The sequence below is a fragment of the Passer montanus genome, unplaced genomic scaffold (assembly GCF_014805655.1).
Source record: "Passer montanus isolate IOZ18808 unplaced genomic scaffold, ASM1480565v1 scaffold77, whole genome shotgun sequence".
In the NCBI taxonomy this organism is placed as follows: domain Eukaryota; kingdom Metazoa; phylum Chordata; class Aves; order Passeriformes; family Passeridae; genus Passer; species Passer montanus.
Window position 1 is genome coordinate 886,080 of NW_024372923.1, and position 14,454 is coordinate 900,533.

The 14,454-nt window shown below is 43.3% G+C and overlaps 1 protein-coding gene across 1 annotated transcript in view; it reads right to left on the reverse strand.

Moving 5' to 3' along the window:
• Window positions 1-14,160, reverse strand: part of CUNH10orf90 (chromosome unknown C10orf90 homolog) — a 60,399-nt gene extending 46,239 nt beyond the window's left edge. Inside the window, exon 1 of the mRNA XM_039731455.1 lies at window positions 13,916-14,160. Coding sequence (XP_039587389.1) covers window positions 13,916-13,982 — 67 coding nt within the window. The 5' untranslated portion in view covers window positions 13,983-14,160. The remainder of the gene's footprint in view (window positions 1-13,915) is intronic.
• Between the last annotated feature and the right edge of the window lie 294 nt (window positions 14,161-14,454).

Below are 14,454 nucleotides of genomic sequence, written 5' to 3' on the forward strand. Positions count from 1 at the left end.
TGCCCTGCATTCCCAGAGGAGCAGCTTTCTCCTGCCCTGCATTCCCAGAGGAGCAGCTTTCTCCTGCCCTGCATTCCCACAGGAACACCAGGCCCATCTCCAGCAGCCCTGGAACTCCAGAGGAAAACTCCCCCCTTGTGCAGGATCCCTGCTCCAGCAGAAGCACAGCTGGCACTGCAGGAGGGCTGAGCCCCCGTGGGATGGGACTGTGCCACCACCCTGACCCACAGGGGGTCACAGCATGTTCCGAATCTGCCAGTGAGGTTTTTGGGTTTTTTTACTATTATATTTGTATTTTTAATTTTCCTAGTAAAGAACTGTTATTCCTATTCCCAATCTTTGGCTGAGAGCCCCCTTAATTTCAAAATTGTAACAATTCAGAGGGAGGGGGTTTGCATTTTCCATTTCAAGGGAGGCCTTCCTTAATCAGACACCTGTCTTTTCAAACCAAGACACATGGGCTGGGACACCTTCCACTGTCCCAGGCTGCTCCAAGCCCCAGTCTCCACCCTGGCCTTGGACACTTCCAGGGATCAGGGGCAGCCACAGCTGCTCTGGGCTATGCACTGAGTACCTCAACCACTGCTGGGCTGTGGAAATTAATCCCTCATCATAATCATGGCGAAGTGGATCCGTGCTCTCCTTTAATTACAGCAGGTACATGGAATAGTTTCTCCTCTGCCCCATTTTGGGCAGATCCAGGTGTCATTCCTGGGGATATCCATGCCTGAGGAATGCAGTTCCAGCAGCAGCTGTGTGCAAAAGCTCTGTGGGCTCTTTCTTTACAAGAACAGAAATTTAACCAGTGACTGTGTTTTCAGCAGAAAAGCTTGATGAGCTCGATGGCCCCTCAATCACCATGAGAAAAATCAACAGCAATCAAAGTGCTCTGGTATTTCAAACCTTCAAGTGACCTTTCAAGAGGATTTCAGTTTGAAAATACAATATGAGGAAACTCTGTGGATTTGGGAATTCATCTTATAGCCAAAGCCTTTGCTAAATGTCTTCAGCTAGAAATGTAGAATAAACAGCAGTGGGGATCAAAGATAGGGGAATAAAAATGAAGGAAAAGGTGGGTGGTGACCAGCTGGTGACCTGGGTCAAGCACACATGTAATTATTTGTCGTCAATTCTGGGTGTTAGAAATGTCCCTCAGCTTTCAGAAGGGAGCAATCCCAGTTAGACAAAGTGGGAAACATTGAGTGGGACACAGGAAACAAAAGAAAATCCCTCACATGAAAAACAGTCCCATTCTAATGGCACAGGAAAAGGCACTGGAGAGAAGGAAAAGAGGGAATTTTACTGGGAAAACCCTGGGGACTGAGGAGGAGGCTGCAAAGAAAGCCTGGCTCCATCCTCCCCAGAACAGAACAGCAGTTAATGCTTTTAAAGTTGAGAGTTTTAATGGATTTTTTCCTCTTTTTTTTTTTTTTTTAGTTAATGCTTTTAAAGTTGAGAGTTTTTATGGATTTTTTTCCTCTTTTTTTTGTTGTTTTTTTTTTCTTTTTTTTTTTTTTCTCTGTAACTAAAAGCTGAAGTTGTTTATAAAAGCCTCTGCATTTTTGGACAGAATGGACAAAGAAAATCTCAGGCAAAAAACAAAAAAAAACCAAAAAAACCCCCCAAAAAAAAACAATTACAAAGAACAGTGAAGATAAGGAAAGCTGCATTTGTACCTGGAGCTTAAAAATAGCAACTGAAGGAATACAAAGTGTGTGAGTTTGAATATGAGCATACAGCACAGAAGTGCTGAGTAACCCAGAGTTCTGCTTAAATTTTAAAAAGGGATCTTGATATCTCAGGCATCTCAAAATTAGGATGGGATTAAGATACATCAGAGAATAATATGAAAAAAACAAAAGCCAGTCTAAATTACCTTGACAGACCAGGGTGACGAACAGAGACAGAAATCAAAGAAAATATAAACAAATAAAATAGAGCAGTGCCTCCACGTCTCACTAAACTCATCCTAAAGGAGCAGAAGTACTCTAGGAACTGATATTTTCCCAGAATGGGGAACATTTACTGCAATATACTGACACTAAATGAGTTGGGAGTCATCAGCAAGTCAAAAAAAGAAGTAATAGGGTAGAGATTCCCTGAAATCAGAAAATTCAGAAGATGCATAGGAAGAGGTATGAGGAGATGTGAAACTCCTGGGTACATTAAAATAGAGTTTTTCTGCACAGAGTGTAATTAAATCTTGAATCTCAATGACCATAATCAGGATAATGAAGTAATTGATGATCTACAACAAAATCCTACCCTCCCCAAAGAGTAAATTGATCAAATCACTCCATTACAACATTATTTTAGCATGTATAAACTGCAAAAACCATTAGAAATTTCCTTGGAATTCCTTGAAGGAGTTCATAGCTGCAGCCCTCTTTGTTGTATTTTTACAGAGGAATTCTCTAAATGAACAAAACAGAAACAAGTTTATTTAAGCCAAACCAACATGGACTGGTCTGAGGAGGAAATCTCTGCTCTAAAATAAAAATTAGGTTGTTTATTGAAACACAAAGCAGCACATGCAAGGTTTTTGCTCATCCCATGTTACAGGAGAAAGCAGCACATGCAAGGTTTTTGCTCATCCCATGTTACAGGAGAATGTTTTAGAGGGAAAGGTCTTAAGTTTCACACTCCTTATTGATGTTGGGAAACAATGCCAGATTTATTGTAAAGATTTGTCAGCAGCAGCAGCAGTGAGGTCACTGTGCCCCAAGAAAGAGAAAATGTTCATTTACCTGTAACCCCACCCCAGTGAAACCTTCCTTATCCAACCCTTTGGCTGGAGAAAACATGCATTTACCTTATAAAGCTCCAATTGTGCATCAGTGTTCAGCTAATTGGAGGTTTGCTGTCATTAATTTAGATAATATACATTCATCTCACACAAATAGCTTCTAGCAGCTTCTTTAATTTAACCTTTCTTTTGGCCTCCTTTTTTCACTGTCACACAACCAGCAATTGAGAGCTCACAAATGACCTCCTGTGCCACAGCTCTGCCATAACAATCCAGGGGAGGAATTTCATAAAACAGATTAAATTCTACAGCGTTGGCTTTGATGAATTAGTAGAATTTGTTACCTGCAGCTGCTCAGAGTTAATCTTTGTTTTTTAGCTGAGTGTTGGGAAGAGTAAACCAGGGACACGTCGTAGTTTTGACACCTTCATGGCTGAATGGAAATAGAGCCACAGCATCCACAGCAGCAAAACCTTCACAGATTTTTGCCTTTCATCTCTCTAATCTCACTGCTTAAAACAATATCTGAGGAGGGACCTCCCATGACAAAAGCATTTCTGTATAAATTTTGAGATTATTACGATTGTTCTATAATGATTATTCCTTCCTGCCTGGTGTCACATCACAAAGAAGCAGAGCTGAGGATCATTTTCCCACAAAGCTTCAAAGGTGGCAAATGATCCCAAGGTAAAAAACGAGCTCCAGCACAGCAAATCACCCAAAATGTTTTGTTCAACGTTAAATTATTATTCACCATTTAAATTAAGGATTGCAAGGGAAATTCATTCTGAGCCTTTTCCATTTCCCTCACTCACAATTTGGCTAATGAACCAAGAAAGCAATTAGTGAAACATCTCAATTTATAGCAGGTTGAGGTAATCTTTAGCCAGGGCACAGTTAAAACTCCTGCACTGTGAAAAAGAGACTTTTCATCTCCTGAAGCAGCTCTGGGGAGTTAATGAGAGCATCAGAAATGGCACAATTTGTCATTTCTGGCTGCCCCTGGATCCCTGGCAGTGCCCAAGGCCAGGCTGGACACTGGGGCTGGGAGCACCTGGGACAGGGAAGGTGTCCCTGCCATGGCAGGGGTGGCACTGAGTGGGATTTAAGGTCCCTTCCAGCTCAAGCCATGGGAGCACAGCAGGGATTTCCACAAGATATGGAATTTTTTCAGGCATTTATCCCATTTTGAGGCATTTATGCAGCTCAGTTGAACACTTCCACACAACATGTGGGAGCAACACATCCAAGGTTCCACAGCACTGTGCTGGGCACTTCCCAGTTCCCCAGCTTTAGAGGGATTTCACTTCCGTGGGACAGCACTTCCATGGAGGATCCTGTGCTGATCAAAATTATTTTTAAAAGTGTTATTAAGTCAGGCCTGCTCTGGCTGGCCTGGCATTTCTTCTAAACCAAGCTAGCACTTTCCAAGTTCCCATGTGAAAGCAATCCTGGTGTGAGCAGCTCATTAACATAATCTATTCTTGGGTAAAAAACCAACCTGCACCTGTATAAACTGCTTTTACACCTTAGATAGTTTTCATTTTTCTATCTCTCATAAACAACTTTCCCTGCATGTACACACCAAGAGTTTTAGTGACCAATCAACAGAGAATAACAACTTGTTATTAACAAATAAAATAATTGTGAAGAAAACTGCTGACCAACTGGAGTCCCACACGAGGTCTGTGAAACTATAAAAAGGAGTTATCTGAATAAAGAATAAAAAAATAAAGAATGGTCTTTTTTCCACCATGAAGGAAATAGAGTCCAGTGTGATTTATTCCCGTAATCCTTCTGTGCCATCCCAGTGGGAAAAGGGGAGAAGCAGAAGAAGGGAGAGCACCTCCATGGGAACTGGAGCCTGCCTGACCCATGCAGAGTTAATGAGCTCCAGAGCAGGACACAAGTCAGGAATTGTACATGGACACACTCAGATCACCACCAAAATGCAAGAAATAATTCGATATTCTCAAACATTATCGAGCTGCAATAAACAGATCACTCACAAAAGAAACCAGGACTTGTAAACAGCTTAATGCAAACAACTTTTCAGCACCAAAGAAAAGGGAAATAAGGAAAACAGGCTGCATAAGGACAGATATATTATGGAAAATACAGTGGCAATAGCTTAGTGGTGTGGTGCAGTATTTTACCTAGTAATGATTTGTCTGTAAAATTTTAAGGGGACCTGAGTTGACTATGTATATTTGTTATTTTAAGACTTTATGATAGATATTCCTATAGCAAGGATTTGCGAATGGGCAATAAACATGGGAAGTGGGTTTTTTGGTTTTTAAAATTCAATGCATCAATAATCACAACTTGACTAAAACAAAGAAATACTTAATTACAGTTCAACCAAAAGCTCTCACTGAGGCTTGGGCTCAGTTTGATGCTGGGTGCTAAAATCAGCCTCTCCCTTTTCCTTAGAATAGCAAAGAAAAAGGAGAATGAGCTTGACTTTATTTACAGCAATGGTACATAAAGCCAAGCTCAGTCTTAGGAGAAGCATGAGCCTGGGTAATTGAGTCAGGAGGAGGAGTGGAAGTCTCCTGTGACAGCCTGTAATTGTCAGAGTTCCAGTTAAATGTGGCAGACACGGATTCAATTCATATTTTGAATGCCTGGATCAAACCTGGCCTCCAGACCTCTGGAGAGCTGCTTCTCTCTGCAGCGTGGTCCTTCCACTCTGATACAGAGAACATTAACCAGAAAACTACATGGGCAATTCTGCACTCGCTGCTGAAAATGCTTCATTTAGAGCTGGATCAAAAATTCCATCCCCTCAGCAACTGGGAGGTTCCTGCTCGGAGCAGCGATGGGGAAGATGGGGCTCTGGGAATATCAGAGGCAAGCGAGGATCCTGTGGGTGTGAAATTGTTGGCAATTATGTCTGAGCACTGGCTGCACATGTTTCTGCTGAATGTGTTCAGATTTACTGGAGGAATTGGCCTGAAGTATTTTCTGAATTCTGGGAGGCCTGATTAAAATAAACTGTGTTCAAGACACTTGTACTGTACTGAGACTCTGGAGTCCAGGGAGAGCTCTGGATGTGTCAGACACCAAAACAACAACAAATTAAAGAAAGGAATTGGCTCAGGAAATATTACTGCTGGTTCCTGAAAACAAGCTCAAATGCAGTTGCTACCTGAGGAGCACAAAGAGAAAGAACATGAAAAGCAATAAAGTGGAATTTGGATGTGGCAGAGCAGCTCGCTGCAGATCCACACAGGAAATGAGCACAGGTGATTAAGACTAAATCATTCCATGGTGTCCTGCCATTCCCATCCAGGCTGGAAGGGTTGGAAAGGCAGTCCTGGGATGAGGGGAAACACCCCTTCCTTCCTCCCTCAGCTGCCAGACCCAGGGCAAGGCTCCGTTCACCAGCCTGGGAACTGTCTTAGGCTGGAAATGGGGCTGTGTATTCCATTGCCATCTGTCAGAGCTAGGGCAGTTTTCTGTATCTCTCCCACAGCCAATCCTCCCTCCAGGAGATCTCTGCTGTTCATGGGCCATTAATTATTAATTATCTTCTGTTCATGGCCACTGAGTGTCCCTGCATGGCTGATCAAATTCCATCATCCCATGGGGAGATGCTCCGCCCAGGGGAGGAGCCAAGCATTCCTACCTGGATACAATCTGAGCCTGGAGCAGCACAGCAGCCTTTGCCCCCTGCATTCCCAGAGGAGCAGCTTTCTGCTGCCCTGCATTCCCAGAGGGAGAGCAGGCCCATCTCCAGCAGCCCTGGAACTCCAGAGGAAAACTGAAGCCTTGTGCAGGATCCCTGCTCCAGCAGAAGCACAGCTGGCACTGCAGGAGGGCTGAGCCACCATGGGATGGGACTGTGCCACCACCCACAGGGGGTCATAGCATGTTCTGACTCTGTCAATGTTGTTCTGTATTACTGCATTTTTAATTCTATTTTTATTTTCTTCCCTAGTAAAGAACTGTTATTCCTGCTCTCATAGCTTTACCTGAGAGCCCCCTTTAATTTCAATATTATAACAATTCCCACAGGACAGGAGGAGGAGGAAGCTGTTTCTGACCCCTCAGCTGCTCAGGGAAGGAAGCATTGTCATCATATTGCAAAAGTTCCATACTGTTGTCTCCTTATCACAAAAGTTTCATACTTTCTTGGTGTTTTCTCGTGGGCAGCTCCTCAGAACACTGACTCTTTTTTCCTCATAAAGCAGCCACCTAACTCCAGTTCCCTTCTCAACGAGCCAGCCCACTCTTTTACAGCACTCTTCTTCTCACTGGCACAGCTCTGGCCTGTTAAAGTCAGCCCCGTTCCTAATCTTTGGTAATTGGCCCAGCTACAACTCCTTAGGGGTGAGATTACCTTCTGCACTATCTTTATTTTCTCATATTCTCTCTCCCCTCAAGGAAGGGCTGTGTGCTGCTCAGGGAGGCTTTGGGCAGCACAGCAGCACAAATTACCATCAAGCACACAGAGGAGTCCTGATGCAGGGCTCGGGCCAAAATCCTGCTCTCCCACCTCCTCAGAGGATGCAAAAAGAAGATGAAACCTTTCTTAATGATCTCCTGGTGCCACTGAAGGTGGGTACCAAGGAGACAACACAAGTGTGGCTGTGGTAGGGATGGCTCCCCAGGCCACAGCTCAATTTCGTGTTTAAGGCAAAGCTGCAGCTCTCTGGATGAGAAACAGGTCATTTACCCAAACATAAAAATATTTCTTTGAGCACAGAAGCATCTCTCTGCTACCTTACCCATAAACTCCAGATTAATCTGCTGTTCTAAAGTGTTTATAGGTAATATCGTGAGAGTTTCCTTTTAAAGAGTTTTATTTTACATCTAAATTGCCAACATGTATTCCAAAATCTCAGCTACGAGGTGCCACAGATTTTGGGGGATCTGCAGGATTGATGTGCTCAATTTCTGCCTCTCAGACTCTACTATCTGCTTTTCTCAGTCATCCTGCTACGAGGCATTTCTCCAGGAAGGTGATTTTCCTTCCTGTTCGCTATATCTCTGGCAGAAAATGCATTTTAGTGAACTAATTAAATAGAGTTGGATTGTACATCAAATATCAGTAATAATATCAGGCACTAACATTCTGGCTGCTGTGAGAACAGGTTGCAATACACATTGTACCTGTAATACATCACTGGGATAATGATTTGATGCATCTGTGCTGTTAAATCCTCCCTTGGCAGAGTGACCAGCAAGCAAAAGACTGGAAAATATTTATGGGAAAGAGGATCCTGGAATGGTGGAGGGAAGGATCCTCCTCCATGTGCTGTCCTTCCCTGGAATTCTCCTCCCAGCAACATTCCCAGGGCTTGTGTGAGGCTGTATCCCAAATTTTCTCCTCCTTTTCTGACTCTCCAGAGTATGAGCAGCTCTCCTTTTCTGTATTCTACTTATTAATTATTATTAATTAAACTTCTGTTTAATTAAAATCTAGTGTATCCCAGAAAAACCTGTGCTAAACCAGCTTATGTTTTTAAATACACTTTTTTCCCCTCTCCCAAAGGATTCCTGAGTACTTCACAAGCTATAACCACAGAATGATTGAAATTAAAGCTTTTCTTGAGTTCAGTTTTAATTCTGTGAGTTAATTTAATAGAAGACACATTGATAACTTGTCCTCATTTCCCATTTCTGTGGAATAAAAAGAGGGAGATCTTAGCTAAGCAAAACAATGTCCCCAGGAGAGGAAATTCTTGAGATGCTCAACATGCAGCACCTGTAGCCAGTGTTTCTTCTCAAATGTAAAAAAGTAAATAAGGGTATTTTTTGGGAACAAAGTTCACAGAACCCTTCTGGAGAATTCTAAACTTAATCCCTTGTTCATCAAGCTGTGATCTCCCCCAGATCCATAATTCTGAATTTTCAGTGACCCACTCATCCTCTAATGTCCATAATTCCCCAAAAAGAGCCATGAAAAGAAGCAAAAAGTATTCAGCATAATAATAAAAATATAAATTGACCTATAAATTGTCACTGCCCAGGTTCATTTGGGCACTGGGGGATGGAAGCACAAGGCTCACATCCATCTCCATTAATATTTTCAGCCAAAGGTTAAAGAACAGTAAAACGAACTAAGCTGTCAGAGAAAATACATATTAGCATTTAGATTAACAGTTATTATCTGCATTTCCCATCAGCAGACAACAGTGAAATACGTGATGATGGCTTCAGATATTTTTTCAGAAAGGTTAAGGGGTCCCTGGATTCAGAGGGCTGGGAAAGACTGGCCTGGGAGATAAATGGCCTGGCCCTGGCATGTGCTGTGCATCCTCAATACATCTGGACTCTGGCTGGGATTAAAATTCATCTTGCAGCAGCAATTAAAAGACAGAAGTAGGTCAGGAGCTGTTGTTCAAGGCAATGTGCAAGGCAAGGAAAGAAAGGAAAAAACCCGAAGCGAGCAGCGTTTGCCTGCTAGAAAATTCAGCCTTGAGAAGCTCAGGCCGAGGAAACAATGAGAGGATAAAACAGGGAAAGGAGAGTTGGGGTGGTTCAGCTCCGGGCCCAGCAGGCAAAGGCTGCTCCCACCGGGCAGCTCTCAGGCTGCACACTGACATCAACTCTCATTTTCCTTGGAGAGAGTGTCTCATTGTACATGGCCAGGGCATCCTCCCACAGTGCCCTCCCTGAGTGTCACACGCTGGGACAATGCCCTTTGTGGGAACTCGACCAGCTCCGGGCATGGAAAATGGGAATAAAACCACATTGCTTCAATTGCTGTCTGAACTACAGAGGAGTGTGGTGCAGTCACCTGCAGGCTGGCACAGACCCTCCCTGCAGGCTGCTCCTCTGCTTTTGCAATGCTGACAATTAATGCAGGTGAGGGATTTCATGGGCAGCTCAGCTTTAGTCCCTCAGCCACATAAAATTGAGCAAAGTGAGACCCAGCCACCGAATGTTGATTAAACATTGCTTTCAGTATAATCTATTCCTAAAGGTATCCTGTTAACCAAAACTACATTTAAAAAAATATTCTCTTGTTCTGTAAGAATTTGCATGGGAACTTTGCCTGTTAAAGTTTGATTTTATCCAGAAAAATAATTTTAAAATAATTTTAAATGCTCCAAAGAGCAGCAGTTGGTTTCAGAAGAGGCAGAAGCTCTCCATGTGTGGCCCTGGGCTCTGCCTTGCCCTGCTTCTCATGGGAATTGCAGAGCCAAGCCCTGCCAGGTATCTCCCCAACCTGCTCAGCCTCCCAAATCATTTTCCATGCTGGCAGCTCCAAGTGGCACTAGGAACCCAGAGCAATAGAAGCAGAAAACTAAATGCAGTCAATTAAACAAAGGGATCTGAAACCCAATCACAGAGGTGTCCCAGAGCACCCATGGGGACTGTGGCCAGAGTTACTTTCTGCTGCTAAAACACTTTTTTTTTTTCCATTTATTTATCCTACCAATTCAAGGGAAAATGTATCCATATTCTCTTGACTCTATTCTTCTTCCAGAAGACAGCCAAAGTAACCATCAACAGCTGATTTTGTCACTGGTTATTGTGTGTTTTCTGCACTGTTTTGTCCTCTGCCCCTCATGAATCCTGCACTGGCCTCTAATCACCAGCAGAGGTTTCTGCACCTCATTCCACCTCCTGCCATGGGCACAGAAGACATTTTTAGTTGTGATACAAGCCTATGCAGGACCCAAATAATTATTAATGGTAACACACCATCAACAAGTGGGGACACGACACTTGGAGCTGTTTATACTTTGCAGGGAGGGGAGGAAGAGAATCCTTTTTTCACAATTGTGGTCAGGGCTTGTTCCCCACAGGAGTTTGCTCAGGGGGTTGCCAGGTGTGTGACTGAGGTGTTGCAGCATCACCCAGTTAACCGAGTGATTAATGCCAGCACTGATGGCAATCTGGGACAGGTTTGGGGTGGGACCACACACAGAGGTGGGAGTGGGGCTGTCCTCTGCTCTCCCCAGGGATGCAGAAATGTCTCATGAAACAGCAGCAGCAGGAGAGAAGAACACCCTTGAAAATGCCCTGGGGGAAAATTTGGGCTGGGCTGGAGCACAAAGAAGCAAGGACTGTTGGGAAATCTGCCAGGCTGGCATTTACAGCAGAGGAACTCATGGAGGACAAGGGAAAAACCTTAATTTTAAAAATATGCATTACTGTTTCATTTGTCTGTAGTCATACATTAAATACATGTACACTCACACCAGCTCAGGTTGTCCACTTCAAATCACAGGATCGTGGAATAATTGAGGTTGGAAAGGACCTCAAAGTCATAGGATCACAGCATCATTAAGGCTGGAAATTACCTCCAAGATCATCAAGTCCAACCTCTGACCAAGTACCAACCATGACAAGGAGAGACATAAGAATGACACATCATTAATCACAGAAAACACCTTTTCCATACAAAATTTATTAAAAAAAACCCACCACACCCAGCCATTCTATATCACTGCACACACAATTTTTGATACAAAACAGGCTGAACCATTCCAGAGCAGATTTTGGCCAAGTTTAAAAACTTTTCAGCAAATTTGCTTGAACAGCCACCTCTAAAATTCTCAAAAAGTTGTAAAAACTAAAATGGGCCCTTGACCTGTGCCCAGTGCCAGAAGGAGATCCTCAAATAATTACAGCTGCATGTGTGGTTTGGATTTTTATAGGTAGAATTCAATAAAGAATTCCATCAAAATTGATAAAGTTCAAACTAACACGCAACCAGTGCTTGTGGGGTTCTCCAAGTATTAGAAACTCCCCACTGGCAGGGTTCAGGGACAGAAGGGACTTCCCAGGAGAGAGCTGATGCTGCTGCTGGGACTCTGCATGGAGTGAGAGAAGGGAAATGCTGCCCAGGGCCACTCCAGCCTCGTGCAGCTGCCACTTTGTGCCCCCAGCCCTTGGCACTGGGGTCATTTTGTGGCTGCCAGCTCTCTGAGAGCAATGTAACCTCAGCTTTAAACTGCTTCTGTAGCAAATAAATGGTGATAATCTAGAAAACCTCTTTTTTAAATAGAAACCACCATATGAGAAAGCTGATGGAAGAAAACCACCTTGTTCTTGATAGCTCAATGCAACAACAAAAAGCCAATAGAGACTTAATGCTAACCTCACTTCAGAGTAAGCTTTTCATACCATCTGGAATCATCATCCAGTGCATTTTCACTTGTAATTTTTTCTATTTTCCCCCTTTCTGGGTGACTCAGAAGAGAATTTTCCCCCACAGAGCAGTGACTGCAAAGGGTGACTCCCCTCACCCCACCAGTGCTGGCAGCAGCACAAACACAGAGCACCAGGCGCAGTTCATGACTATTTATACTTCACAACCCCATCCTGCTGAAAGCTTTTAAGTAATTAGTTTTCCTCATTAACAGATGCTCTGCCTGGGGAAGGGCACTCAGGTGCTCCCAAGCCCCCTCCTGGATTACAGGGCAGCACCACACGGGCTGGGAGGGCAAAGCTCAGAAATGCTGAGCTGGGCTGGTGAAAAAAGCAACAAAACCACCACATTTATATAAAAATGTGTCATTCCTGCAAGATCACAGAGCATCACAGCAATAAAAACATTCCCAAGATATTATCACAATGCCCTTATATTTATATCAGATGGACAATATTTATCAACATTATTTTTAGGGAGATCCAAATACACTTTAAGGGATAGCAGAAGTTTTCTGGTGTTAAAGTTGCATCCTATCCTAAAAAAAAGCAAATTTTATACATCCCAAGGACCAAAAAGTGATTTGCAAACACAGGGAACAGGGGTAGCCAATAAAACTAAGGTTTGTACCTTCTCCCTGCCACATCTCATCCATTATCCCATTTTTCTCTTTCACACTTGCAGAGGCAAAACGGACATCAGGTAAAGCCTAATTTAATATTATCACTAATGCATTCAAACACATCAGCATGAGCTGTGTTGCTAAAATTGCACTGCAGGAAAAAAAAAAAAAACAGGTAAAACATTGTTATCTCCTTGGAAAAGCTGGGCCTGGTGCTCCAGCACCCACTGATGTCTATTGAAAGCAGCAGGATTATTTTCCTGCCTGTGGATGACTCCCATGATTAAGGAGTGCAGGATTACATCCATTCTTTGCATATCTCCTGGTGTTTACATATCCCTGTTTTCACCTCTTGGTTTTTTGGGTCTTTTTTTTTATTTTAACATAGGCATTTAATTACTGCTAGCACCAGATATCATTGTGCTGGACTTGTATCCCTTCAAAATTTGGCTGAGTTTTAGATGCCAAAGAAGAAATGCTTTTGTGATCAAACAAAGGAAATAAAGCAGAAGCAGCAGAATGTGGACTATGCAATTAAAAACAAATAAAAAGAGAGGGAGCTTGTTATTCACAATCAAGGCTTATTCATGATTCATCTCACATCCCTGCTCCTACCCATGGCCTCTGCTCTCAGGGGCTGATTGCTTCTGTATCAATTTTTAACTGTGCCAAGGACTGAGTTACCTGAGAGCTCCCAGGCACTGCTGGCAGGATCGCTGCTGGAAAATAACAGCACTCAGGCAGCTGAAACAAGTACTATAGGTAGTTGCTGTTAATGATTAATAAATAAAAATACTTTGATGTTTTTCACCTTATAAAGAAGGGGTGAGAGTTGCTTTAGTTCAGCACTGCCATGCACTTTATATATAAACTATATCTCCTCCCATATATAAAATATATCTCCTCCCTATCCTCAGGAAAATTAAGTTACTTTTCCACTGCTTTATGGTAGAACAGAACACTTAATGCAGAGTTATTAATTAAGAACTTAATGCAGGTCTCAGGTCATGTTCTCAACCCAGTGAGAAATGTATATAACTGAATAAAAACAACACCACAAGTTAAACTTCCAGCAGGGAACCACCTTTTTTTTTTTTTCAATGGAAAACAAACCTCCTTTCAAGCTCTCACATTTGACACTGAATTACACGAATCTCAGTAAAAAGGGAACATAAATATTTTTAGTTTTAGTAGTTGTCGCGGGGTGGGGGTTGAAAAATTATTTAAGATCATTTCAGACAGCTTCATCACACCTTTAGTGCCCGTTCCGTAGGTACTGCTCACATATTTCCTAGAGTTAAAAACACGGCACTTCCTGCTTTTTTACCCTTTTTTAAAGTCACTTCAGACTCCGAAAAAACAGAGTCCGTTTTCAGAAAGACCCGCACAGGAGCGAAAGGAGCTGAGAAACCCCCCGAAGCGGCCCCAAACTCACCCCAAATCCGCGATTCCCTGCAGGATGCGGGAGCAGGGGCTGCGCGTGCCGGGAGCCGCCGGGGCATCCCCGGGATGCGCTCCCGGTGCCAGCGCCAGGGCCGGCCCCGAGGAGCTGGAGCACATCAATTATTCACCCTGCAGCGCCCGCAGCTGCCGCTCGCTGCGGGATTCGTGCCCCGGAAAAAACGGGGTTTTAAAATCTGGGCATGGGAAAAGGTGGGCGCGGTGGTTGGGGATGGTTTGTGTGGCGCTTGTGCCCTCTCACAAGGCTTTTTCTGAACCGTTCAGGTTCCTGATTTAAATACTGAAGTGTGTCCCTCCTTCTGAGTGCTCTGGAGCAAAGTGAAGAGGAAATGTCCAAGTCTGCTGCTTGCACGTATTTCTGTAATGACCTCCTGGACTTTTAAATAGCCAACACCTGTTTGCCAAAATGCTCCTGTTCACCAAAATGTTCCTGTTCTAAGCATGAAACGGGGCAAAAAAAGCACAGCAAATTCCTAATTTACTCCATAATTTACGCCAAAATCCATTGCTGTG